At 42.3% G+C, this 26839-nt stretch overlaps 2 protein-coding genes across 3 annotated transcripts in view; both read left to right on the top strand.

The window, feature by feature from the left end:
- The window catches only part of otogl (otogelin-like), a 32931-nt gene extending 20511 nt beyond the window's left edge, over positions 1-12420 (top strand). Inside the window, exons 36-57 of the mRNA XM_037766035.1 lie at positions 14-1185; positions 2138-2315; positions 2449-2591; positions 2681-2704; positions 2826-2918; positions 3004-3193; positions 3849-4066; positions 4438-4579; positions 4680-4865; positions 4998-5210; positions 5740-5844; positions 5976-6083; positions 6236-6337; positions 6417-6521; positions 6680-6720; positions 6831-6894; positions 7587-7771; positions 7925-8029; positions 8105-8224; positions 8555-8600; positions 11313-11392; positions 11526-12420. Coding sequence (XP_037621963.1) covers positions 14-1185; positions 2138-2315; positions 2449-2591; positions 2681-2704; positions 2826-2918; positions 3004-3193; positions 3849-4066; positions 4438-4579; positions 4680-4865; positions 4998-5210; positions 5740-5844; positions 5976-6083; positions 6236-6337; positions 6417-6521; positions 6680-6720; positions 6831-6894; positions 7587-7771; positions 7925-8029; positions 8105-8224; positions 8555-8600; positions 11313-11392; positions 11526-11726 — 3821 coding nt within the window. The 3' untranslated portion in view covers positions 11727-12420. The remainder of the gene's footprint in view (positions 1-13; positions 1186-2137; positions 2316-2448; positions 2592-2680; positions 2705-2825; positions 2919-3003; positions 3194-3848; positions 4067-4437; positions 4580-4679; positions 4866-4997; positions 5211-5739; positions 5845-5975; positions 6084-6235; positions 6338-6416; positions 6522-6679; positions 6721-6830; positions 6895-7586; positions 7772-7924; positions 8030-8104; positions 8225-8554; positions 8601-11312; positions 11393-11525) is intronic.
- A 626-nt stretch (positions 12421-13046) lies between these two features.
- The window catches only part of ptprq (protein tyrosine phosphatase receptor type Q), a 50897-nt gene continuing 37104 nt past the window's right edge, over positions 13047-26839 (top strand). Inside the window, exons 1-16 of one of the 2 annotated variants that reach the window (XM_037767365.1) lie at positions 13047-13436; positions 14367-14495; positions 14578-14722; positions 14839-15123; positions 15210-15427; positions 18068-18248; positions 18536-18910; positions 19001-19312; positions 20438-20734; positions 21394-21690; positions 22508-22638; positions 23732-23861; positions 23952-24105; positions 24277-24383; positions 25372-25469; positions 26547-26715. In XM_037767365.1, coding sequence (XP_037623293.1) covers positions 13392-13436; positions 14367-14495; positions 14578-14722; positions 14839-15123; positions 15210-15427; positions 18068-18248; positions 18536-18910; positions 19001-19312; positions 20438-20734; positions 21394-21690; positions 22508-22638; positions 23732-23861; positions 23952-24105; positions 24277-24383; positions 25372-25469; positions 26547-26715 — 3073 coding nt within the window. In that variant the 5' untranslated portion in view covers positions 13047-13391. The remainder of the gene's footprint in view (positions 13437-14366; positions 14496-14577; positions 14723-14838; positions 15124-15209; positions 15428-18067; positions 18249-18535; positions 18911-19000; positions 19313-20437; positions 20735-21393; positions 21691-22507; positions 22639-23731; positions 23862-23951; positions 24106-24276; positions 24384-25371; positions 25470-26546; positions 26716-26839) is intronic. The other variant, XM_037767366.1, reaches the window with a different exon arrangement.

Here is a 26839-nt window from a genome sequence, read left to right as displayed (position 1 = left end):
TCATCTGTACTAGGTGTGTCCCTTCCCCCAACTCCGACACCCTTTGCATATGTGACGCGGTCCAACTTAACTACTACAGCGCCACCAACAACTTCAACTACAACCACAACAACCACTACGACTACTACGACCACAAGGCCGAGAACCACAACCACCACTGCGACTACTACGACCACAAGGCCTAGAACCACAACCACCACTGCGACTACTACGACCACAAGGCCTAGAACCACAACCACCACTGCGACTACTACGACCAGAAGGCCTAGAACCACAACCACCACTGCGACTACTACGACCAGAAGGCCGAGAACCACAACCACCACTGCGACTACTACGACCAGAAGGCCTAGAACCACAACCACCACTACTACCCCATCCACTACATCCACTACCACAACCACCACCGCCACCACCAGAGCAACTGCTACCTCCTCCACTACTGTCAGGCCCACAACCACCACTACCACTCCCAGTACAACATCACCCGCTGAGCGTGTGACCACTCCGCTCACCCCGTCTCCATATACAGTTGTTCCTGCTCCTCCCACCACTATTGTTTCTACCACTCTCACTCCTTCACCCCCGCCAGAGCCGACCACTCTCAGCACGACTGAGATGACCCCCACTCCAACTACGGTAACCACAGGGGTCCCTATAACCACCTCCACCACAGCCGTGCCCTCCATTGTAACCCCTGAGGCTACTACAGTCACCTCCACTTCTTCTCTTCCGTCCCCTACCACTCTTTCTTCCACCACCTCGCCCTCAACTACTACCTCCACCACCGTTACCACACCGTCAACACCATCGCCAACATCGCCAACATTGCCAACATCCCCAGTAACTTCCACCCCACCTCCTCCAACCTCCCCCTCCACACAGCCGCCACCCACCGCAGCCGTCACAACTGCCCCCACCTCCACAACTTCTGTCCCTGAAACCACCACAGAAACCACGACCACTCCTCAGCCTACACCCGCGGATACAACCATCGCCATAGAGACCACCACCCCAACAGACATCTCAACAGTTGTTGCGACAACCCCAGCACCATTTCCTACAACCATCGAGTCCACTACTGAGCAGATAACCACAGAAATAATCCCAAGCCCTGACACCTCTCCTATAACACAGGAAGCATCAACCAGACATCCTTTCATCATACCCACTACTCATTGCACAGTGAGTGTTACACTTGCACACAAACACCTGGAAGATACATTTGTGTATTGATCTTGATAAAAGGGGACAGTTATGCCGAGTTTATTATGTAATTGATTACTTACATGAATGGATTTACTTACAGTTAGGACTGCACAATTAATCGAAACTTAATCGAAAATGCAAAGTGATATTTGTTGAGGTCGAAATGCATGTCAAAATACCATTTTAAATTAAATATTGTCGTGTCACGACAATCACATCATAATCATTTTAATGTTTGACAATCAAAATGAGAATAATTATGTAAAGATAATCACACCCTCTAATTTCGCAAATCATATCACAATTGCAAGATATTTTTTCTAAATCTTTCAGCCCTACCTACAGTGGTTTAAAGTGATTATTTCATTATCTATAGGCCTGTTTCACAGCAAACATTTTGACTAGTCATAGTATGAAAAGCACAGGCGTTACTAATAATATTAATGGCTCTGTACGGTTCAAGTGTCCCAGCATGAATAATACCAGGACCTTGAAACTGAAGCAGCTAAATGAAATTCACACCGGGGGAGTTTTTTTCGTGTGATTAATTCACATGTCATTAATCACAGGCAAGTATTTCACATTTTCGTGTTGCTTATTCATCACGCCCCTGGTGTATAAAGGATTTTAGAAGTGTAGGACAAATTATGAAATGCTTTTTGTGCCACTTACAGAAATATTAGTATAAACATTACACCGTACACTTTTTAGATCAATATGCATACTATTACAATGTGAATGAAGCCATAATATATCTGTATGTACAGGTAGGCACTACTGTGTGTAATAATGGGTGAATATCGAGACTTGGAAAAACAGATTATTGTATAGAAATGCAAATGTTTGTGTTTGCTGATGCAAAAAAAAAGTCTGCAGATGTCTATGAAGGAGTGCTGTGACATGTAAACATGCCTTATTGTTCCTATAGCCTCCGTACTCCTACCGCATCGATGAGTGTGCTGAGCTGATCTGTTTCAATGGAGAGCTGCTTCTTCACAACTCCTCTCTACACTGTCGCTACAACACCACCCAGCCCCAGTGCAGTCTGCTGGGCCTGCCCATCCTCATCAACACAGATGCCTGCTGCCCACTGTGGCAGTGCCCCTGTAAGTTTGGTTGTTTACGTTAAAAATCTGATTTCCCCAGTGAATCAGGAAATAGGCAGGTGTAGGTATTAGACTCCGTAGAATCGTTTGCTGCAATGATCTTGATTTTATTGATACAATTTGCTTTTGCCAGGTCGCTGCACTGTGATGTCAGACCTGCGTGTCATCACATTTGATGGCAACAACGTGGCCTTGTACGATAACGGCTCCTACATCCTGGTTAACCTGCCCGGAGAGACTATTATTGGCACCGTGGAGAAATGTCCGACCAGCCAGGTAATGTACAAAGAATAAAATATGAACTGTATCATAAGACATCTGAAAACTATATATTTTTTTGTGAAATGTTTTGTTTTTCTTTGTAGAGTGTAAACTCCATCAGACGAACTGTGAGTACAGTCTCTTCTCCCCCTTTCATTCATTGTGTTTGCATCAAAAAATCAAAAGCTGTTATTCATTCAATAAATATTATTTTGTATTATTACATTCTCTAATTTCACGCCCATACAGAGTCCTACAGGTGGAACATCTGGTCTGTGTTTTAAAAAGCTGAACATTACTACCTCCTCCTACAGAATCATTATTAACCGACTGGATCGCAAGGTGAGTTTCTTTACCTAATTCACTGCCAAGACTTCAACTTATCCCAAGTAATTAATATGGTTCTTTTGTGTCCATCCGTCTCTAGGTGACGGTAAACTACAGACCTGCTAGACTTCCATACTCCCGTCACGCTCTCTACGTGGAAGACACAGGCAGCATGTACCTGATCCACACACCTGGCGGGGTCAGCATACAATGGTATCACAGCACTGGCATCATGGTGCTGCAGTACATCGCTCCTTATAATGCGTCTGTGCCCACTCGAGGCCTCTGTGGTGAGTCCACACAAACACGCCGGCTTTGACTACATCAGCGCCATCCTCATTTATTTAAGTGTTAGCTATCAGCACCTAGAGGCTTAATGTCTAAACAGCAGCATCGCTCTGACTTGAGTCATAATGGGATATGACAATTTGAGATGTTGAGAGCCATTTGGTTTGATTAAGCAGTTTCACACACACATTTTTCTAGGGCTGTACCAAATAGTTTGAAGCATCAAAGCTTCGTTCTCTCTCGCTCTCTCAAACACACACACACACACACACACACACACACACACACAGCGAACGCCGTGGCACTCAGTCCTCAGTCCGCACTTACATGTATTTATGTTGACAAAACTGACTTTATTCATTAAAGAAAGTTGATTTAATAAAAAAGAATTCAATCCAATTAATCACTTTATCCAAATTGAGGATTTTGTTCAGAGGATTTTTTTTAATAGGTTGATGAAATCATAAAATATGACAGTAGACATTCAAAGTTTCATTTGAATACTGCAATCGAAGCTTTGAATGTAAAAAAAAAAGAAGATATTTGGTAAACCCCTTCATTTGTCACATATATACTGGTACATTGCTCAATAAACAAGCAGCAATATAACTCACACACACACACTTACACCAAACATCTGTCTGCCTGTTATGTCAGGTTGTTGTGATGGGAACCCAGAAGATGACCTGAAGCTGCCCAATGGTACGGTGGTCAGAGAGGTGGGAGACATGGGGCTCTTCCTGCAGGCATGGAGAGTCCACACCACGGATGAAACCGAACACACGCGCAGAGTCGGAGACAACTGCACCATCGAGGACTGCTCCACCTGTCTCTCCATGCTCCGCCAGAGAGCATTCATGCCATGCCACAGCAAGGTAGCTACAGTAGTCACACAGCATTTTACAAGCTTGGTCGTGTTGAGTTACTTTGCCATGACTTCAGTACTAAAAAGATAAGTCGATTAATTGATGAGTCGATGAAGAAAAAAATAATCACACTCTGGTTCCAGCTTTGTCTCTATTTTATATCCTTGTGAATTTAATGTCTTTGGGTTTTGAACTGTTGGTCGGATAAAACAAGCTATTTGAAAACGTCACTGTATGAAATTGTGATTGCCATTTTGAACCTTTTTTCTAACATTTTAAAGACCATTAATTGTGTAATCTAAATAAAATCAACAGGTTGATAATGAAAATAATCATTAGTTGGAGCCCTACATGACTTTGGTCTGGTTGTGCGTTTGCAGGTCGCTCCGGAGCAGTTCTGCGACATCATGTGGGCAGGGGACCTGCACTACAAGGATCACCAGTGTGACTTTCTGGCGGCGTACGTGGCGGTCTGCTACACACATCAAGTCTGCATCAGCTGGAGACGACACAACTTCTGCCGTAAGGAGACACGGGCAAAGAAATGACACACACGTAGGCAGATGTACTCATTTGTGTTTCTCATTTGCTCATGCATTGCTAAGTGCCTGTCATCCCGTAGCATTGCGGTGTCCCCCCGGCAAGGAGTATCAGCCATGTGTGAGCACCTGCGCCAGCCGCACCTGTCTGAACAGAGAGTACTACGAAGAGACCACCTGCTCCTTCATCAGAGAGGAGTGTGTGTGCCGCAGTGGAACCATCCTGCACCGCGCTGACTCCCCTTACTGTGTAACTGAGGATCGCTGTGGTGAGTGACAGAGTAATTACATGCCTTTGTGATGAAAACTGCAATGTCAGAGAGTCAGAATCAGTTTTGGACTGTACAATACTCCTGGACTCACATACAGTGTGTATTTACTTCTGGTTCTGATGTATCCAGTGTGCACAGATAATGAGGGTAACCCCCGGGCCCCGGGCGAGGTGTGGAATGGCTCTGCTCGCAGCTGCTGTCTGTACAAGTGTGTTGAGAATGGCTCTGTGGTGGCTGTGGAGCCAGAATGCAACTCTGTCCCTACACCGCTGTGTGAGAGGGAGGGAGAGTATGTGCTGGATGTGTTGCAAGAAGGAGCCTGCTGCCCAAAGAAGATCTGTGGTGAGTTTAAAGATTAGGTTATTCTTTGCCAAACAAAGCGTCTGATCCAAATACGAACTTCTGGAGATTGTATTCGAGAGATGGTGGTTTAATCTTTTCCCTTCGTTCTACCTTTAAGTCTCACCCTTTATGGTAATATTATATTGCTGATGTTGAAAAATGAAAAGGGATTTCAGAGAGAAGCAGACAGAAGGGTCCACAAGATGTGTTTGAAGGATATATCATGATGTCAAACTGATTCAGCAGCGAAAACAGGTTAAAAAGATGAAGATAGGAGTGTAAAAGTGAACCACCACATCACCTGGTGATCTAGACAGAAGATAATGAATTTAAGGACAACAACACTGTTCCTGTAAAGCCAGTAGGTATTTATTCACTGTTACAATCATTAAAAAGCATAAGAGGGGTTCGAGGGGAGGGACTTTGCGAAGGGTCAATTCTGTAGCTATCCAGTATCCCCAAATACTAGCAAAAATCATAACATTTCAGTGAACATATGACCCTTTAAATTATCTTTCCTCCTTGTCAGAGTGCAACATGACCATCTGTGACAGCGAAGCTCCACCTTGTGATAATGGGAACAGGCTCGTGATTGGTTACAGCGCTCTGTCGTGCTGCCCCGAGTACAGATGCGGTGAAAACAATTTTTCATTTCTCCACTCTTTCCTGTAAAGTTTTCCGACATGTTGTAAACTCTGTTTAATGTGATGTTTGGCTTGAACTTTTGCTTCCACTAAACACTTTGCTGTGACTGGTCTTTCTCAGAGTGTGACCCCATGGCATGCCCTCCTGTGTCTGCCCCCAACTGCAGGGAAGATCAGTTCCTAGTGGAGGTCAGGGGGGCGAAATCCTGCTGCTACTCTTACTTGTGTGGTAAGTTTTAATTGGGGTTCACATGTCAGTCTAAAACTGAAATCAGAAGTCTTTGGTGGGAGGTTGACCATCTGCTATGTCTCCATCTTTGGCACCTCCATCAATTACAGCAACAAAACTGAATTTGCGGTTTGTTTTTTCTGTCTGAGCAGTGTGTGAGTCGTGTATTGAACCCATTCCAACTTGTTCGCATGGAGAAATTCTGGCTGTGGATCTAAACACCACCAACAGCTGCTGTCCGCAGTACCATTGTGGTAAGTGTGTGTATATATGTGTGTGTTTTTGTGTCTGTGTCTTCAAAGTCATGTTTGTACTTTCTCCCATGTGTTGCAGTGTGTGATGTCAACCTGTGCCCTGAATCATTTGTGACCTGTGCACCTGGTCTCTCTTTGGTTCAAACTGCTGTCCCTGGACATTGCTGCCCGCAGCACAACTGCGGTACACACTCAAAAACACTCACATACACACATATACATCCTGTTTGTCACCGGTGTGTGTTGAGTTGATGATTTGATTAATCTTAAGTTGTTATGCCTGTCACGTACTTGCGTAAACTTCACGCCACCTCTCTTTTTAACTTTCTCTGTCACTCCCAGAATGCCAATGTGAGGACAGCTCTCTCCCCATCTGTCAGGTGGTAAGTCAGCAAAAAAGCAGCATCGCAAGTCACTCTGTAATCAGGTCTTTGCTTGAAGGAAGAAAAAGTGAGAAAATTCAGTGAAGTCAGCAGTCTTGTTTTTCTCTCAGGGGGAAGTGCTGGTCGAGGTTCCAGACAGCAGAACCAACTGTGGCTGTCCTCAGCATACATGCCGTATGTGTAACGCAAGCATGAAAGCACACAGACACACAACTGACACTAGTGTGACAACTGACATGCTGTAGACTTTATATGGCTTGAGCATATTTTTAATAAATTACAATATATGTACATTGCACACCCCGGTTTAAACACTATATGTTGACTAAGTTCAATGAAACTATCGGCCATGTTAATATAACAGATTTACATCTTACATTTACATTTGCATCGTAATCTATTAAATGGATGTTTAGGTCATGAACAGAAACCAATATTTGACAAGCTCTGCCTGTTTTAACTTTACTTATTTACAGATTTACACATAACATCATAATATTTCGAGTGGACAATTAGGCCATGCACTGTATTAGAGTTCAAAAGTATTGAATAGGGGCACGACAATTTAATTGGTAATTGTAGTGTAATGTCAAACGTTAAACTGTTTAGTAGTGTTTCTTAGTTATTTTGATAGAATTTAAATTTTTCTATGGCACATGGGGTTTTCTGGTCTAGAAACACAGATTTTCTTGCATTGTAACAGGTAGAAAACAATCAAAAATGTTGTAGACATTGTTTCATCTACTGCTTCACACTGCCCGATCTCCAGGCTCCCTGGCACCTTCATATTTACCATGAAAAAAGGTTTTTATTTGTCACTTATGGTATGGTATGATTATTTATCCTATGTTCGTGTGTGTGTGTAGAGAAGGCAGAGGTGTGTCTTTTCCAAGGGGTAACAGTGCTGGGCCCAGGCCAGTCTCTGGTTCAGTACTTTGAAGGAGTAGAAGACTTGTGTTACACTGTCCACTGCCTGCATCACAAAGATCCAGACTCTGGTTTCTACGCCATGGAAATAACCTCCATCAACTGCTCCCAAAAATGTGGGCCAGTACGTATCCAAACCATTTAGCACAATTTGATAGATCACATAGTCACTGTGAGAAGCATTTTTCTGATTTCATCATGCCGTGCCTCATACACTTGTCTTCCCTTCTGCATCTTGTACTCATCCCTCACTTCTGCATTCGGCTCATCTTTTTAGCACCAGGTGTACGTAACGTCCACGGACCCTCAGGTGTGCTGCGGCTCCTGTAAAAATGTCTCCTGTACTTTCACCAACGAAAACGGGACAATGGAGCTTTTCGCTGTAAGAACAGACGCATCCACATGTGCTCAATGCTCCGCTCTTTGAGCAGTATTGATTCTGATTGTGTGTGTGCAGGCAGGGAGTTCCTGGGTGGAGAACTGCACTCGTTTCGACTGCATGGAAACAACAGTGGGAGCGGTGATACTTGCTTCTGGGGTTGTTTGCCCACCTTTCAATGACACAGAGTGTGTTCAGGTCAGGACCTGTAAATGTACTATATATATGAATTTAAGGTTAAACTCTTTAAGACACTTGTTGTTTACATCAGTCCCATTTATAACCTGTGTAATGCACAATAATAGTTTATAAAAGTAGATGCACTATACACTCACATTTTACGTAACATACATTACAAAGATTGAGTCTTTATTCTTTGATGGAGCAGTTGACATATTTATTTATCAACTTTCAACTATCCGTCAATTATGACTGGAGGCTAATTGATTGGTGCAGCCATATTATGTATTAAAATGTTTATTTTGTGTTGCCCTTTAACTAGTTTCTCGTCTTACTCTCTTCTTGCAGAATGGCGGTGTGGTTCAGAGCTATGTGGACGGTTGCTGCAGGACATGTGAGTTTCCATATTTATTTGATGCTGCTGTTAACGCTTTGAGCTGTCAATCAGAGGGGTGAGCGGCGCCTTGTTGCCTTGCAGTGGATGGGCTTATTGGCTGAGTGGTTGGGGGTGTGGCCTGTTGTATAGGGTGGAGATAAAGCCTGTTGTTGGCCTATCATTACATTTCCCCAAATCCCTGGCTTTCCCAGTGTGTCCCCAAATCTTCTGTTGACTTATACAAGAGGAAATAATAATTTAAAAATTAAATAAAATGATGAAATATGACAACATTTAATATAATTACTAAGACCTATGAACTGTTCTTCATGTCGACTTTACAAAATGATATTGAGTAATAAGACATTTCTAAGTGTGGATAAAGGCTTTAATAAACATGCAGTGGTGATATTTTTCTCTCTCTGTGGATTCGGCATTGCAGCCTCGCCCGCTTGCCCGCTTTTGCAGCGACCTTGCAGTTTGGCCAATCAGGTTGCTCCACAGTGAGTGTTTTACCAATGAGGATGCGAGATGGTGCAGGGGTTAGAGTTTGCCCTGCTGAGCTGCTCTTTGTAGTACATCAAATGACTGAGTTCCTTGGCTGGCTGCCCGGAGTGGCCCAAAAAAGAAGTGAAACCCACGTGCATGCCAGCTGCACTGATTCCATCCTCTGTGTGTTTGTATGTGACGCTGAACTGTGTTTTCTGAACCAAACGTAACCTTGTGTGTGTTCTCATGTGATCCTGACGATGCTCCTAGGTTCTGGAGTGGGTGTTTTACCGTTTACCGTTAATCCCGTAACCCCCACTGGTAGTACTAACTGTGACACAGGTACCACCATCATGCACTTTCCCACTGACAATGATTCTTTGGCATCCAGTGACTCATTCACTTGCACTTTCAAGCTTTGTGTGAATGTGAATCTTTTGTCTAATATGTTGTTTTGTCTTTTCACTTTCTTCCTCTCACTGGTTAAAGGTAACAGTGTGTAACATTTCGGGTGGATCTATTTGCAGAAATGGAATATAATATTCATAACTATGTCTTCATTTGTGTATAATCACCTGTAACTAAGAATCTTGTTTTCGTTAGCTTAGAATGAGCCCTTCATATCTATATAGGGAGCGGGTCCTCTTCACGGAGTCCGCCATGTTGCTCTGCCATGTTTCTACAGTAGCCCAGAACGGACAAACCAAACACTGGCTCTAGAGAGAACCTTTCACGTTTTTACGTTACCTGAAGGCTACCGTAGTTCTCCGACACACTTGTGAAACTGCAGTAACGTGAGCTGCAGAGTGCAAAACCGTGATACCGCCAGCCGCCGTCTGACTTCCGTTGCTCCTAAAATTGTGTCATTATGGTAAGGATGACCTCTGAGCGAGGCGAACGGCGTTAGCACGGTTTTGCACTTGGCGGCTCACGTTACAGTAGTCTTGGAAAAGGGAGGAGTGAGCGGAGGGGTACTCAGTTGGTTGCAATCTGCAAACACACCACTAGATGCCGCCAAATCCTACACACTGTCCCTTTAACCCCCAAAACACACTACAACACGAACAACATCTAACCTTGCATAAATCTCTAGTGCGAAAAACCATCCATCAGACAATATGCAGTGTTGAATATAATAGAGAAGGCTTTATCAAATCAAAGTGTTGACGCCAGTTGTGAAACATAATAAGCTCCAGTGTTACACATTCATCCATTAAGAAAAAGCTGGAGTTCATGTACTCTTCTCCTACATTCCAGCCCTACTAAGAATCCTTTTGTCCAGCTGTGATTGGCTTAAAAGTGAGGTTGAGTTTAGAGCCGGATCTCTGCTGTGAGAACTGTGCCCTCCCGTCACCCAACTGTCAATCAAAACAAGCTCCTACTGCTGGGCAACAAAGAGCCCGGCTCAATAGACCTTTCAGGGTTGTGTGAGTGACAGATCTCTGCGGTAAAATGATCAAAGAGTGTGTTTGTGTGTGAGCATGTTTATCAGTGTGTGTGTGTGTGTGCATTTCTTTGTGAATGTTTGAACTTGCATCTTCATGTTTTCTGCTGTTAAAGCTGAAGTCGGTAACTTTGAGCAAATATGAAAAGTTATTTTTAGAAAACAAAATTACATTAAAGCTGCAGTCGGGAACTTTGCAAATATGATAAATATATATTTTTATGAAACACTGACTATATACTGACAGTAGTGCATCAGACAGATTATCTGAAAAAAATCATGTTCCTTCTGTGTCCTCTGGTGCTCCTAATGGCATTTGAAAGATTTCATAGCGCCGAAGGAAAACAACCAATTAGAGCCGAGGAGTCTCTACAGCAGCTGTCAATCATCAATATTCTTTTACTGTACATTTGAGGAGAGAAATAGGCATCACAATAACAGAATATTGATTCATATTTGATCAGCGCTGCCTAGTTTGACCGTTTGGTCGGAGTTTGCCAGATTTGCGAGCAGTGATTGACAGCTGCTGTAGAGACTCCGCGGCTCTGATTGGTTGTTTTTGTTCGGGCGCAGTACAATCTTGTAAATGCTATTAGGAGCAGAGGAGGACACAGAGGAACATGATTTTTTTTCAGATTATCTGTCATGCACTACTGTCAGGACATAGTTAGTGTTTCATAAAAATAACTTTTTTTTATCATATTTGCAAAGTTCCCGACTGCATCTTTAATGTAATTTATTGTTATTTCTGAGTGTTACTCTGTGTGTGCATCTTATTTCTGTGTGAACGTGTGTAGGTAAAGAGGATGGTAAGACATGCAAACGTGTGGCCATTCGAACTACCATTAGAAAAGATGACTGCAGGAGCAACGCACCGGTGAGAGAAGAGAGAGACATGTTAACTAGATGAGGAGGCAGAAACAAAATTATTATTATTATAAAAAAACACACACAATCATGCATTTCCTTATGCCTCCTCCTGTCCTCATCCTGTCTCCCTCCTCTTACAGGTAACAGTCTATTCTTGTGATGGGAAATGCCCGTCTGCCACCATATTCAACTTTAACATCAACAGTCACGCCCGGTTCTGTAAGTGCTGCCGCGAGAGTGGACTGCAAACCCGCTCCGTCACGCTCTACTGCTCTCGCAACGCCACAGTCGTGGAGTACAACTTCCAGGAGCCTCTGGACTGTTCCTGCCAGTGGAACTAAAAACACAGTCCAGGCAGAAAAATGACTGAGAGAGAATGTATGAATGAAGGGATAAATCCGATTTTTACAGTATGAACAAGCATGAAAACCAGCCATGTTTCATTTTATTTGTCACCATAGTACACTTTACAACACTGACCCTGAGTCGTAGTTGTAACTTAAAAGTAACTGATGTAAGTGGGAGATTGTTTTTAAGTAGTTTTGTCTGCACATTAGTCTTTATTTTCTTGAAGAACTGCTGTGCCAACCCAGTCAGCTTTCTAGTGCTTTCAAGTGGTGGTACGATGCCATTAGCCTCTTATCCTACTGTATATTAACAATTAATATCATATTGACACAGTTGTTGTTGCATTTTTTATATCCGCTGTTGGGTTTCAAATACTGTATATGCATTTTGGTTTGTCTTAGGAGATAAAAGTAGCCTTTGTACAAATGAAAGTGTTGTGCTAAGCTGTGTTTTCCTTAGAAAAGTTTAACGAGTTTCTAAAATGTGACCCTTGCGCTCTTTGTAGTTTCTGTATTTTGAAGTAAAGTAGGGGAATAAAAGATTTAACAGTGTCTTTTTCTGAATTATTGCAAGACTGACTGTCCTCATGACCTGCAATGTGTCCTTTTAACTCACCCTTCGAGTTTTCTCTTTTATTTCTTTTTATTTTGAGTCTCAAACCCTTATTAAACGCACCCACTCATCCTGATTCAGCATTTCTCGTGCTGACATGTGTTTGTGCTTCACCCCTAGAGGTTTATTGCTGTGTGGGAGTCTCCTCTTCATAACAGAACCCCCTCAGTGGACTCAGCTCCCTGTCTGTCAATCATTTCTCCCTTTCACATTCCTGTCATTCCACATGGGCCAGCGCTTCCACCACACCCCACGCCCGAGCCAAAACCATTCTCACCGCTGTACTGTTATGAACAATTTGGAGCTGCATGCTTATTTTAGAGGTTATGAAAACAACAATGTCTGCTGCTGTGACAGACTTGGCTGACTGTTGGTCATCCCGAAGGCATGAAGCTGGTGGCTTTGCCCTGCAGTGAGCACATCTCAATTTCCCCCCTCAAAGCCCCAGCACATCTCTCTCTTATCCCTCTCCTCTTCCCCTCAGTATGCCCCACATCCCCAGCCTCCCCACCAGCTCTGGAGTGGCCATGTGCCCAAGGGTTGCCATGGTGAACTGCTCTTATCCCAACAAAGAGGCAGAGCAAATTGGGTTGAACTCATACATCCACGATCTCTCTCTCTCTCTCTCTGTTGCTCCTTCACATAAAGACTTGCTTCTCGAGGGAAACAGCCATTGCGCGCTAAATTCAAAGTCCAGCCTCTGTGCGTAAAACTGAAGTTAAAACAAGGAGAGATTTCCCCAGGATTTAACATAGCTATGTAATGAAAAAGTTACAAACGGTTAATAGCTTCTTCTTTTTTTTACGCTCAGCTGTGCGTCAGCAAGCCAAAATAGTTTGGGGCTTGGGACTTTCCACAACTATGTTTACGCACAGGGGAAGCGTCTTGGGTTCATTCATGAGTCTATACCAATGGCTGAAAGCACAGCTCAGGATCTGCTGTTTCTCTTGCCTTGGAAGCATGCTGTGGACGTGACTGTATGTACCCAGGTGGATCAGTGACAGCTGGAAGATATGCTTGATTGATGGGATGGAGTGACATTTCCAATGGGTGGAACAGAGCATCTGTGGGTACTTGCTAGTTTATGCCAGGTAAGAGAAAACACTTCCTGCAACACTTTCAGTTCTCTATAAAGCTTGAATTCAATAATGCTTATTTATCTTCACAGGTGTATTGTAATTATATTTAAAGGTGCTGAATTAGATATTCAGAGCATTAATATAGCAGTAAACATGTGTGTTGTAATCCATGCAGCCTCTTTGTGTTTTGTTTACATATCCGGGCGGTTGCCCGTGCATGTTACACGAGCACTGTCTAGCATGAAGGCAATCCCTCTTAAGGTATTCAGGATTTTTTGTTTCTGTTGGTGCCTTCAAATGAAACTGAGCACGTGTTTACAACATGGGAATCGTGTATGCTTGGCGTTCAAGTGGTTAAGTCGTGAGAACACAGCTATTGCTGTCTAGAAGCCACAGAGGCTAACAGTTTAGCAAGCTAGCAAGTGGGTAACATAATGCAGGAAATGCGAAAGCATAATGATGATGATGATGAATGAGGAAAAAGATGAGGCAGTTGGGAATATCAACATTTCACTCAGACATATAAAATTATGAAAAAAAACAATATACGACTAAAATTACAATATATTAAAGGGACTGTTTGTAACTTCTTACACGTATAAATCAATCCGGGTCGATGTCCCATGCGCGCTCGCGTGTGGCTACGCTGTCCAGACAAGACTCCAACACAAACTACACGGAAACACCAAAACATTTCTGATTCTTACAAACAGTCCCTTTAACTTATTACGCTCCAAAAAGTTAACTACCATGGCCTCCGCCATTTCTGACAACGTCAAACACGTTGCAAACTCGTTAACCCCAGGAACTTTCAGAAACTTTCCACTTACAAGGTCGTGAATACCACAAAAGGGGGGGGCTCATATGGACTCTTCTTGTGAACACGGTAAACACGACCCCATTTGAAGGCACCATTACACACATTACTTTCCTCCTCCTCAGGTGGTCTTCTTGCTGACCTGTGAACAACATTTAAACCCTGTTGAGGTTGAAGTTGTATTTCAGTCCTTCCCTTCGACTAAAGGTCCAGACACCTACACAGTCACCTGCAGGACTGCAAGTAACCATCTGGTAAGAGCACAATGGCAGATTTACTCTGGTTCAGTTTCATTAGTTTGTTTATTTTGAGAACTAAATTGTCACATCTCTGCAGGTGTATGTGGAGCCCATTGATCATTCAGCGTGCACCCCTGACTGCAAAATGTCACTGCGATTGGTTGAGGACCCAAGAGGATATACAGTCACACTGAGAGCCAGCAGAAATGATACTACTCTTGAGGCAAAGACTTTTCACTTCAGTGAGTGTCTCTGAATACCACAGTCCTGATGGAGAAAAAAAACATGCATGATTAATGTTTGGTATAATACATATTTCATCTTGTCTCTACTCTTTCCCTTGTGTATTTGTGTCCAGTTCCAGTCTCCCTGTCCTCCCTTCATGTATACAGCACGGCAACTACTGCTCTCCTGACGTGGAAACTTCACAGACAACAAAGCCTATCCACATTGAGTCTATACAGCACTCACACACAAGCTGTCGCACACGTCTTCAACATAAACTCATCGGAGGCAAACTCTCGGTACACAGTTAAAGGTCTCCAGCCTGGCACACGCTTCAAGGCCAAAGTTGTGGTGACTACATTCATCAAACATCTTAATATGACCTTGAAGCAGAGACTCAGCCGTGGCATGGAAACAGGTATTGTACAGGTATTGCTTTACCACAATCAATCCATCATATGACCGCAATTTGAAATATTAGTTGATGACAAGTTCTGTCTCCAGCTCAGTGCCCCCCTGACTGGTTGGCCGATGGGAGAAGCTGCTACACTGTGAGAGCGACGGGTTTGACCTGGAGCGATGCCCAGCACAGCTGCAGAGGCCTGGCTGCCGGGAGTCACCTGGCTGACTTTAAGACCGTGGAAGATCTGCTTTTCATATCCTCTCACCTGCTGAGCCATAACAACCTGCTGCTGTTATGGACCGGACTCAATGACCAGCAGGTAGCCTTATTACACAAACATACACTTTAAGGAGTGGTACTCTGGAGTATAGGCTGTTTTTCTTTTTTCATCCTATGTGTAAGAGCCATAATAAATAATTAATTTGTATTGTGACTTTACATTGTCAGAGTAGTTTCTTTTGAGAATGGGCATATTTATGTATTATTTAATACACATTCACCTTTGAGAGTTTTCTTGAATAACTATGCATTTTGTAATTTAAAGAGGGATTTGTCGAGAAACCCTTTTAATTAAATATTTACAAACCTGTAAAAAAAGGCCACCGATTGAGAAGGCAGGACTGTTTTATGTTCTATGGCTCTGATTGGTTGTTTTATTGATTTATTGATTTATTGATTTATTGATTGACGTTTGTTCCACCAATCATATGCAGCTAAGGTGATGCCACACAGCCAGCTCTAATTATTGTCAATTAAGAAAGTGTTAGCAGCAGCAGCGGAGAGAAGTAACCTTAGATAGTATGGCTTTGGGACTTCAGTTGCCGGACCTTGTTGGTGTGCAGTCTGTTGTGAAGTAAAGTGAGTAATGAATGGTCTTTCTGTTATTTTTGTAAGAAAAAGAGTGTAAGAGGGAGAAGTGGTTAGTCAGTCTTTTTTCTGCATTGTTGCTAAAAGTTGAAGTGCTGTCTTGGAGGGTAAATGCTTCATTTAATTGGTTTACCAATTTAGCTTAAAAAATGGATGTTGCAAGCTTTTAAATGCTTCTAAATCATAGTGTTTTTTTTTAGTAACCATTTTGTATTTAACACAATGCTTAGAGGAATTTATGGGAAAGAATGCAGTTAATTTCCCTTAATGCACTGAACTACTGTCATGCCCAATGTAGAGTGAGGACAGGAGCTGTGCTTGTGTTACTAATGGGCCCTTTTCACAGCAGCCATTTAAGGGTAAACACAGGTGAAGTTAATAACATTAATTATGGCCCTGATCCATTTAGGTGGGCCAGGGCTCCAGTATAGTGCATGTTGGCTCACTGAAGAATGGGACCATAATTAATTTAATCAAATACACCTGTGTTTACCCTGCTATGACATGTCTAAATGTCTGCTGTGAAAAGGGTCTGTTAAGGCTTGGTGTGCATGTAACCTTAATTTGGAGTTAAATATTGTACTTTTGTTAATTAACTGTTATTAGTGTTATTATTCACAACAATTCCTGTTCATGCTATGCATAAGAGCCATCATAAATCATGTGAATAATTTGGGTTATAAAGGGAAATAATAATTTCTTCCATAACGTAACACCCATCTATCCTTACACACCTTTAATATAATTTATGTCAAGTATAAAGAAGCTGTTCAAGTGGAAATGACCAAGTGTGTGATTAAAGCTCTCGACTTAGAAACTGTGACTGTGCCAGTTCTAATCGGACACCCTGTAGTGATTAAACTTTCCACATCAGCAGTAACCTTGAGATATTTTTCAAAAACAATGCACGCTTTTTATACTCATTCATTTCAGCAGTTATTCTGTCCTGCAAGACTGTCAAAATCATGCAGAATTTGGTCCTGTAGGATATAGAGGAAATGTGGAAAGTGAAACGCAGCACAGTAGTAGATCTGAGAATATCCTGCAGTATAATTAAAGCCTCTGTACACCCACACAGGTGTTTTCAGTTAATCTGCTGATTAGACCTCTTCTTCTGAGGACTGTGTGGGTGTACAGACTAATTGAGTGACATCTTCCTGAGTCTCCTGTTAGGGCTGGCCGTTATCATTTATATTGGTAGATGAAGATTTGTGACGTAATAAATTCCCATCAAAGCTCGGGCCACCTTCAACCTGACCAGAGGTCTAACCAAACCGAATAACTGAAAACGCCTGCATGGATGTTTAGAGGAGAGGCTTGTAACTTTCCTGCACAACATTTTGTCAACACTAAAGAATGCTCCTGTAGTGGGCACATCGACATATTTTTCATATAAAGGAGAAAAGGAATGAATTATGATCATGATTTGTTATAACAAAATGACCAAAATGCAGTAGATTTTTTATTTATAGTGAATATACTTAGAAAATTAGGTGAAAAATGTTGATACTACTTGCAGAATTTCTTTTCATGATTTAGCAGAATAGTGTAAGAAATTACAGATAGATACAAATTATTATAACTTTTTTAAATCCAAATCTAGACAAAATGAGTTTTTCTCTTGGGCTGCCTTGACCGAAGCCTGCAGTGAGGTCCTTACATATTGCATGGCCTATTGAAAGAGGCTGGGTCACGCTTCATCAACGCGACATATCTTTGGGGTACAACACATGCGCATTAAAATCTGGTCTGAACTTGCCGAAATTGAGCCAATCGCAACGCACAATCGCAGCTTCAGTTACACTGCGCATGTGTCATACCCCCTACCCCAAGACCCGTGTCCGCCCGTGTCCCAGCCTCCTTCAATAGGCCTTGACATATTGGGGTATATCCTCTGCTCCAAAATCATAGACCAGTAAGAGCATAGGTGAAGGTGATTTACTTTCTCAACAGGAAAAGCCCCCCGGCAGCAGTTACTCCTTTAAAGAGGAGTTTTGTTTTTGATACTTTCACTCTAATGACAGTGAGCTGCTGATGTCTGTCATGTGTATACGGTACAGTGAATAATGTCTCTCTTCTGTCACTCCCACAGGAGGAGGGGCGTCCTCTCTGGTCCGATGGCTCAGCCTCTAACTCGACAAACACTATGATGTCATTACTGCCAGCCAATCAGACGGACTGTTTTGCCCTTCAGAGGAATGCCACGGGGCCAGGATACTTTCTCACTCCATTCTTCTGTAACATCCCCTTACCCTTCATCTGCCACTGCCAGAGTAAATAACCTGTGTAATATACCTTTATTAACCACAACATTTACTGCATATACATTATTTGACAATTTGAGGAGTCATCCTTAAAATATCACTTGTTAAAATGATCAATGCACTTTTATAAAATACATATTTTTTTCTAATTTTGCTACATCACAACTCTTTACCCTCAATCTCAGGATAAATAAGTAATGCAAAACACTTACCAGTTAACCCAAACCATATTAATTCTTTCTCTCATTTCCTTCTCAAGCTGCTATGATGTTACTCTGCTTCTCCCTCTTTCACAGCTCCTCTAGTCCCTGCCTCATTCTCCTTTGACCTGGCTCAGGTAACAGAGCAACATGTGGAGCTTCGCTGGAGTGACCTCTCACCCTTCAACTCTCTTAATCTTTCATCTTTTGAGATATTCCTCCAGTACCAAGAGGAGGAAGATGGAGAGTCGGGTCAAGGTGAAGAAGAGAGAAGCAGGAAGTTAAAGGACAGAAAGGGGACACAGAGCCAGAGCAGATTTAAAAAAATTGTCAGGGTCCCCATTTCCCTCTCCTCCAGAGGGGTAACAGTGGCAGGTTTGTCTCCAGGGAGCGTCTACTCTTTCACCCTTCGAGCCTCTCATCCTGCTGGCTCCACCTGGAGCTTGGGACAAACACGGACTGCGTACACTAGTGAGTCTGCTGACAACCTGTCACACACACATAAGCAACATCTTGTGCTAACAGATGTAACTACAAAGGTTTATGTTCTCTTTCTTACAGGACCTCTTCCTCCTCAAAATATCACCGTCGGCCCCGTTACCGTCAGTCAGATTAGTGTCCACTGGATGCTGACAGATGCACAGTTAAGGGTTGGATGGACATTTGTTGTGCGCTATGTGGACATGTCTTCAGGACAAGAGAGCATAGTTGGAATGAGCAACATCTCCAGGTTATCTGAGACCGGTGGGCTGCAGTCATACACTGCTGTGATTGGAGGGCTGGAGTCTTACAGGAAATACAGGGTTGAAGTTTACACCGTCACCCAGCATTGGATCGAGAGCTGTGGACAAGCGCCTGTGACTGTACAGACTGGTAAGCATGCCACAGGCCTTTTTCACAGCAGGCATTTTGACTTGTCATAGTAGCTATAACATTAGTGATGCCTCTGTTCCATTCAAGTGTCCCAGTAAGACATGAAAGGGTGAGAGTGAGCCAGCATCCACAATACCAAGACCCTGAAACAGGCAATTAAATGGAATTCAGACATAATAGATTGTATTATTTACACTTGAGTTCCTTGCTGTTACATGTCAAAACGGTTCATTTCAATTTCTGGGAAATCTAGAAAGGTATAGTTTGAAAATTAGGGTAAAATATACAAATGAGAATTTCCCAATCACATGAAAGTCAGGTTATTGCCACTGCAGATCATTTTATTCAACCAGACAGTACAATACCATCTGAGATTTTACTGGATTTTTGATTGTGAAGACATTTTGCTGTTAATCTGACAAGCGTCTTTAGTTCTGGGAGATAACACCACCTTATTTTCATTGTCGATTAATTTGTCCATTATTTTCTCAATTAATCGCTGAGTTGTTTGGTCTATAAAAATGTCGATCAGTGTTTCCCAAAGCCTAAGATGACGTCCTCAAATGTATTGTTTTGTCCACAACTCAAAGATATTCAGATTACTGTTGCAGAGGAGTAAAGAAACCAGAAAATATTCACATTTAAGAAGCTGGAATCAGAGAATTGAGACTTTTTTTCCTTAGAAAAATACTCAAACCGAGTAATCGATTATCAAAATAGTTGGCAATTAATCTAATAGTCGACGACCAATAGATTAATCGCGGCAGTCTAAAAATCAACTTGTTTCATTTTGTTCGCTTGATCCTTGCTGTTATGGCCATTTTGCTAGATACATTTGTGATCAACAGTATTAATTACACTTATTTTTCTCACTGTTATTAAGGGGATAACATTTCCCTTCTTTTTCGATTTTTTTTTGCATGGTGTCTATTTAGTATAGTTTGCATAAATGGGACTTTGCTATCTATTTTGTTAACCAAAGATAAGTTGGAGGTGTTTTAAAATTTACAGTATGTAATTTTGTAAAATTGGGTTATGTAGATACATAATTGTGTTATACAGATAACTGTGCTTTGACCTACGATAGCTGACAACAAAATAACGTTCTCCTCTTGTGCCTCTTAGCGGTGAGGGCCCCTAGCGGTCTTGTGGTATTGAGCACGACAGGAAATCTGACAGCCTGCTGGACCAGTTCACCTCCTGATGACCCATCAGATGGTTATTATATCACATCCCAACCACAGATTTATCCCACTCCAGTCTCACTGTGGATAAACCAGTCCAGTCCTGGTGCACTCTGGGTAAATGAGTCTGTGTGTGTTAATTTGGGCACATCTACTCCAGGCCAGACTTATGAAGTTGGAGTGGTCTCACTGAGGGGAAAGGACAGGAGCAAGAGGACCAGAGGCACACACACCACAAGTAAGAGAAACAACAATACCGCCTTTAAAGGATCACAATTTTTCAGGTCTGTCTTAAAGCAATTGTCAACATGGTGCCCATATGAACATTAATACAAGTTTTTCTTGCTGTAATAATTCTTCCTGTTCATATTGGCAAGTAAAAGATCCATTCAAAATGTGGTTTCATTGCAAGTGTTGGGGGACAAAACCCACAGTCTTTGTGCTTTGTGCACAAGTTTTGAACACAAACTTTAGCTGAAGATAAAATGAGGCCTCAGTAGTCTGTGGTAGCCACTGGCTATCGAGCAAAGTTATAGCTTTTACTTTTTAGAATAAAATTCCTTCTTTGTGTTTCCCCAGCCAGTGTTTCCCTGTTGAGTTTCAGAGGAAGGATGGTAACAAAAAGAGGGGATTTTGTACTAAACAGGCTGTAACTTCATTTTACCAATTTGGAAAAGATAAACTTTTTAATACACAGACAGAAGGAGGACTGCAGATTAGTCCCCCATGGCCAGTATGAAGGGGGAATGATTACAGCAAGCAAAACATGTTTCAATGTTCATATGGGCACCTGACTTGAAAAATGTGGAACCTATCCTTTAACATTGTTGACATTTTGTACTGTACTAGTCATTTAGTAAACTATCTTTGTCTCTCTTTCTCTCTCTGAATGTGTAGATCCAATGCCAGTTCAGGTAGCAATCCCTCTTTCAGTGGGCACGACCTCAGCACTGTACATCCAGCGTCCACAGCTGGGTCTGATAGATGGGGTGAAAGTGTGTGTATGTCCAGAAGTGTGTGACAGTGTGTGTGAGGGATTGTGTGGGAGCACATGCGACTGGTACTCCCTCCCTCCTGGTGTTCATATCATAACCCTGAGCAACCTCAGTCCAGGATCAGAGCACCAGCTCGTTGTGTACAGCACAAGCCGAACGCAGATGGGACCACCTTACTACACCCGTCCCGTTAGAACAAGTGAGTTAACTCTGCTAATACTAGTACATACTAAAGCACGTACTAGTCATATTGCCAGTGGCAGCAGACACATTTAAAATGCTTCTGGCATGAAGGTGTCAGCATAAACATTTGGGCTGATATCCATTTTAATAGTCGGTCCTTCTTTATTGTATTGTAATCTGGCGAAGGGCTCATCACTTTTCCTCTTCACGATTGCACTGCTGTAGCTACTCTCATTTGGCATCAATTAAAAGTAATTGTTCACATCTTCCATCTATTACAGATTGATTACCAAAATCAACACCATTTAGGTCAGGCCTCAGAAGAGAAGACAGATGTTATATATTGTATGATAGATATGGTATTTTGTTATGAGCCAGTGTGCTTCTTAAATCAGACAGATCCCTTTGTGGCAAACCCAAAATCGAGGTGTAGCATTGATGTGGCTGAGCTTTTTTTTTCTGACTTTGCTCCGAAAATTCAAATTCGAAACAAGGTGGCCTGAAGAGCAGGATTAATATCATCTTTACATCTGTATTTAAGACAAAATGATACAGACATGTACAGTATGTGGTGTCTTTTATCCTGTTTTATTATAATTTTTTATAATTAATAATTTTTTGTTAATGAGTGTGATGTCTGCATTTTTTGGTAAAACACATTAATTTCATTATTACTGCAATGATTCAGCTCTTTTTTTAAGTATAAATTAGGTACCATCACATAATTCCCAAGTTTTTAAAGCATCCCCAGCCAGTTACAAGTTAATTAGTATTCTCAGCATGTTAGAGGAATAATTACAGTGAGGTTTGTGGGATATGGTTTGTGATTTTAGGTCTGGCTCCTCCTAACAGAGTGAGGGAAGGTGTGGTGACAGATTCATCCATAGAGCTGCTTTGGGATCCAGCACAAGGACAAGCTCACAGCTACGAGGTCATCTGCCTCAACTGCAACCATTCACACATGGTAAGCACAAAAAACAAATCTCCTTGAGATTCATGGTGACCAGCAGTTGGCATGATTTTATGTATCAAACATTGAAGTAGTAATCTCAAAGATTTTCATTTAAATAAATGTCAAGTCACTATCATTCGCCGAATGAGGTAACACAATGGTGATTGAGAGCCTTTTTCACACTGATGAAAGCCTTTACATTTTCAGTATTATAAACTGGGTGTCTGTGGTGACATTCCCGGAAAAGGCGAAGCTGTTTGGATCTCTGGGAAGTGAGATCCAAAAACGTACCTGCAATTACCGCTTATCGCCATAGGTGCCGCCAAAGAGAACGAAACAGAGATCTTCTGGAGTAATTTTAACCTCCCCTCTAACTAATGCTGTCACAGTAAAGGCCCAGACAACCCGACATCAAAGAACTAGCAGCGATGAAGGCCACCAGTTGAGTTGCCTCACGTCACCTTTGTCTTGGCCAAAAAGTTGCACACAAACACACCGCAAAGGCTAAAGCCGACTGCCAACTACCACGTACGTTCTGCGCCTGCGTGAGAGGAAATGACTCCACATCAGCAGGTGGTGGTAGTCTGTATTTTTTCATTCAAAAGGGTAAACCAGAAGACCGAGTACTGCGGATATACAAGCTGTTGTTATGATATGTACATGAAACAAAGCGTTGTTTGCCATTTTCACACCACTCTCACTCACCACTTAGCTTCATTCCAGATGGTCAAGTCGTTGTGAAAACATCCATGCATTGGAATGATCAGACGAGATGAAGATGAAAAATGAAAGCAGCCTTGTGTTTGCCCTCTTGACTTTACTTGTTTGCTCGCTTTCCTCACTTCTGTTTCTGTTCTAGTGCACCGAATTGCTGCAGCTGAACAGCCAATTAGAGTGATTTCTCTCACAGACGGTCATTCAACATGCTGAATCTGCCAAAAGAAACTATCACGGGCAAACTAGAGCCGACGGTGCGGGACACACCGCAAAAACTAGGCTGAAGGACGTTCACCGATGGCCACAAATTATCTGACTGTCGGCTTGGTGTGTCAGGGCCTCAAGAATTATGATACGGCTCTTTGGTTATATCATTTGTATGCTACAGGTGCAGAAGGTGTTCAGTCAGAGTGCAACGTTTTCTAGTCTGACTCCAGGCAAACTCTACCACTTTGCAGTACGAACAGAGAAGGAGTCCTTCACAGACAGTTCCCCTGTCACCATCAACATCACTGCAGGTAACACACACACACACACACATATACACACACTTCTCGCTCAATCTCTCTATTCTAACTAACTACGTGTAATGTTTTTTTATATGCCAGCTCCCAGCCCAGTGGAAGTGTCTCTTGTCAATAAAACCACATCATCCATATGCATTCGCTGGAGTATGGTCAGGGGAGTTGCGAGCGGACTCATCCTGTCAATCAAAAACAGAACATCCAGCCAAGAGCTGATCATTTCTCATCAGGAGACCAGGTCAGTCTCACTCTTGTCAGCCAGTACACAAATGATTACAGTTTTCTGAGACTGGAATTATAATCAACAGATCAAAACTTTCTTTTTATAACAACAACGACTGAGTGCCACATGGATTACTCAAAGCTTGTCCTTAGATACACTGACTGCTAGAGCTGTGTGTGTTCACAGATCTTACAGCTTTGAAGGCCTCGCTTATGGAAGCCAATACACAATTGAAGTGATTAGCACACGCGGGGAAAGAAGGAGTCAACCTGCTACTATGATCCTCCATACTAGTAAGTTTTTAAGAGTTTAAGACAGAACCCAGCACCAAATATTGGTTCTGTGTGTGCCCACCTTTGCATGTGTGTGGGAGGGAGAGAAGGAGATAAAATGATTTGGATTACAAAATGAATGTAGCAGGAGACGAATTACCAGAGAGCAGAAATATGCAAATACAACTTAAAATACATATTAGATTAAGAAAGTAAGATTATAAAGAAAATATGGATGAGTGCAGGTTCCCATGTTAACCATGCGAGACAAGGAAGGAAATTATTTTTTTTTTATCTGTACTTGCTTTCAGCCTTAGTTCACTTAACTGATAAGAGTTTATTACAATAATGTGTAAAAGTAGGATGGTCGTTTGAAATAAATCATTGTCAAAATAGAAATCAGAGCACAAGCTGTGAAGCTTAGAGGGAGCAGCTAAAATCAGAAACAGAAATACTTTATTGATCCCCGGGGGGAAATTGGGGCATTACAATTGCTCTTATATAAACATAAACAAATGTAAGAAAATAGAAATAAAGGAGTATGTAACATTTAAATCATGTACATAATGCTACAATATATAACACAATATATGTAGAGAAATATAAATAAATAATATAAATAAATAAGAATATGAGAAATATGTACAAATATTTGCATTAAGACATACAGTATATAACCACAGTGCAAATAAGTAAATATAAAATACAAATATTTCTAGAAATGTACAGTATAACTGCAGTATTTATGACAGAAAAGAGAAGTTATGTGTCTTTTTACAATAATAATGCTGATTATCCTTTAATTTTACACATGTAAAATGTACTAAAGAAAATATTCATATTATTGTATAAGTATCTCCCCCTGCTGGTTCGAAGTGAACCCATAAAGTATGTAAAAGGTTCACCTCATACATGTATTCACATGAGTGACATAGTGACCCAGAGTGACAGATGATTACAGTATGAGTGAGTGCATGGTGTCACATACTAATGGGAATCTTGTCTCCAGTCCCAGAGGTGCCACAGGAAATGGCTCTTTCAGAGCAGGTAGTGACGTCTGTGTTCGTCACCTGGAGACCACCACCAGGACAGGTGGAGGGCTACAAGGTAAGACATGAAACCTACTGCATCTGTTCAGTTCCAAGTAATCACAGAATGAGAGACAGAAATGATATGTTGGCACCCCAATAGTAACGTCCAGACAGATGTGCGTCCTTGTTTGTCTTGCACACTGTTATAACTGGGCCAACACGTGGACTGAAATGCAGCACACAGACAGAAGGTAAGGAAAAAAGGAATTTATTATAGAAATAATGTTCCTTTAAAGGGGCTGGGGTTTGGGGTGTCCGGCTTGACACGGCTTGTGTCTTTGAGAGGAGGAGGGGGCAAATGGGGCACGTGGAAGGAGCTCCAGGGTAAGGTGAATTTTATTGTGATCAGGGGAAGGGGAATGGCGTCGGAGAGTGAGCAGGCAGGTAAGTAGCAGGGAGATGGAGCGGAGGCTGCTGGCAGGCAGGTAGACCTGAACAGAAGAGAGCAGCGTTACACAGGATCAAAAAGTCAAAGCAAGAGGTACACGAGGTAAGTAGGCCCGAATACGTTTGACTACCACTGAGGGTGACGGAACGATCTGGCGACGTCTGGGAGGAAAACCGGGGTAGATATACTGCAGAGTTGTAGATTGATAGGCTGATTGGAATCAGCAACCGCCCCGGAGGAGGAGAGGAGAGACCACGCCCACCTGCCAATAGAGAAGACAGACAAGGAAAACACACAGGAGACAATAAGGCTGGGAAACAAAGAGAAACACTGGAGAAAAAACTAGGCTGGAAGATGATATCATAAAAAACACACACAGTACTCGAAGCAGGACACTTGCGTCAGGTTCTGCAGTCACCTGTTGGTTACTTAGCAACCGTTGTCGGCACACCACAGATTTGGTTACCAACCCTTTTAAAGATGCATGACCTCCGTAGAACCACGACCAAGAAGAATGACCAAGCACATTACAGGCACGCACAATACAAACCCACATTAACAGAAATAAATGAGACATTAGTAGATATAGAGGATTGGTAAAGCAAAAAAGTGTCATGTAATTGACTGTGGCCAGTAATTGGAACTTGAATTGGGTTTTGTAAAGCCTCGAAAAGTACTCTGAAGGTTTCTTTTTGTTTTTCCCAGCTTGCTTTTGGCCTGCGATCTTCGGACAGGAAATCATGGAGTGAGGTGCTTGTCCGGGGCACACGTTATGAGATCAGGGATTTGATCCCGGGGTCAGACTACAGTGTCAGCATCCAGAGTGTGCTGGGCTCAGACACCAGTCAGGCGGTCCACAGAGAGTTCAGCACACGTAAGAGACACTCATACATACAGACACACACACACACATACCTGTACAGAAACAGACGGGCCTAAATTCTGTACAGTATTTCAGAAAAGCCTGTCACGATAGAAAAAGCTGTTGATTATTCCTC

Source organism: Sebastes umbrosus, chromosome 4 (genome assembly GCF_015220745.1).
Source record: "Sebastes umbrosus isolate fSebUmb1 chromosome 4, fSebUmb1.pri, whole genome shotgun sequence".
In the NCBI taxonomy this organism is placed as follows: Eukaryota; Metazoa; Chordata; class Actinopteri; order Perciformes; family Sebastidae; genus Sebastes; species Sebastes umbrosus.
This window is presented reverse-complemented; position numbering and strand designations above follow the sequence as displayed.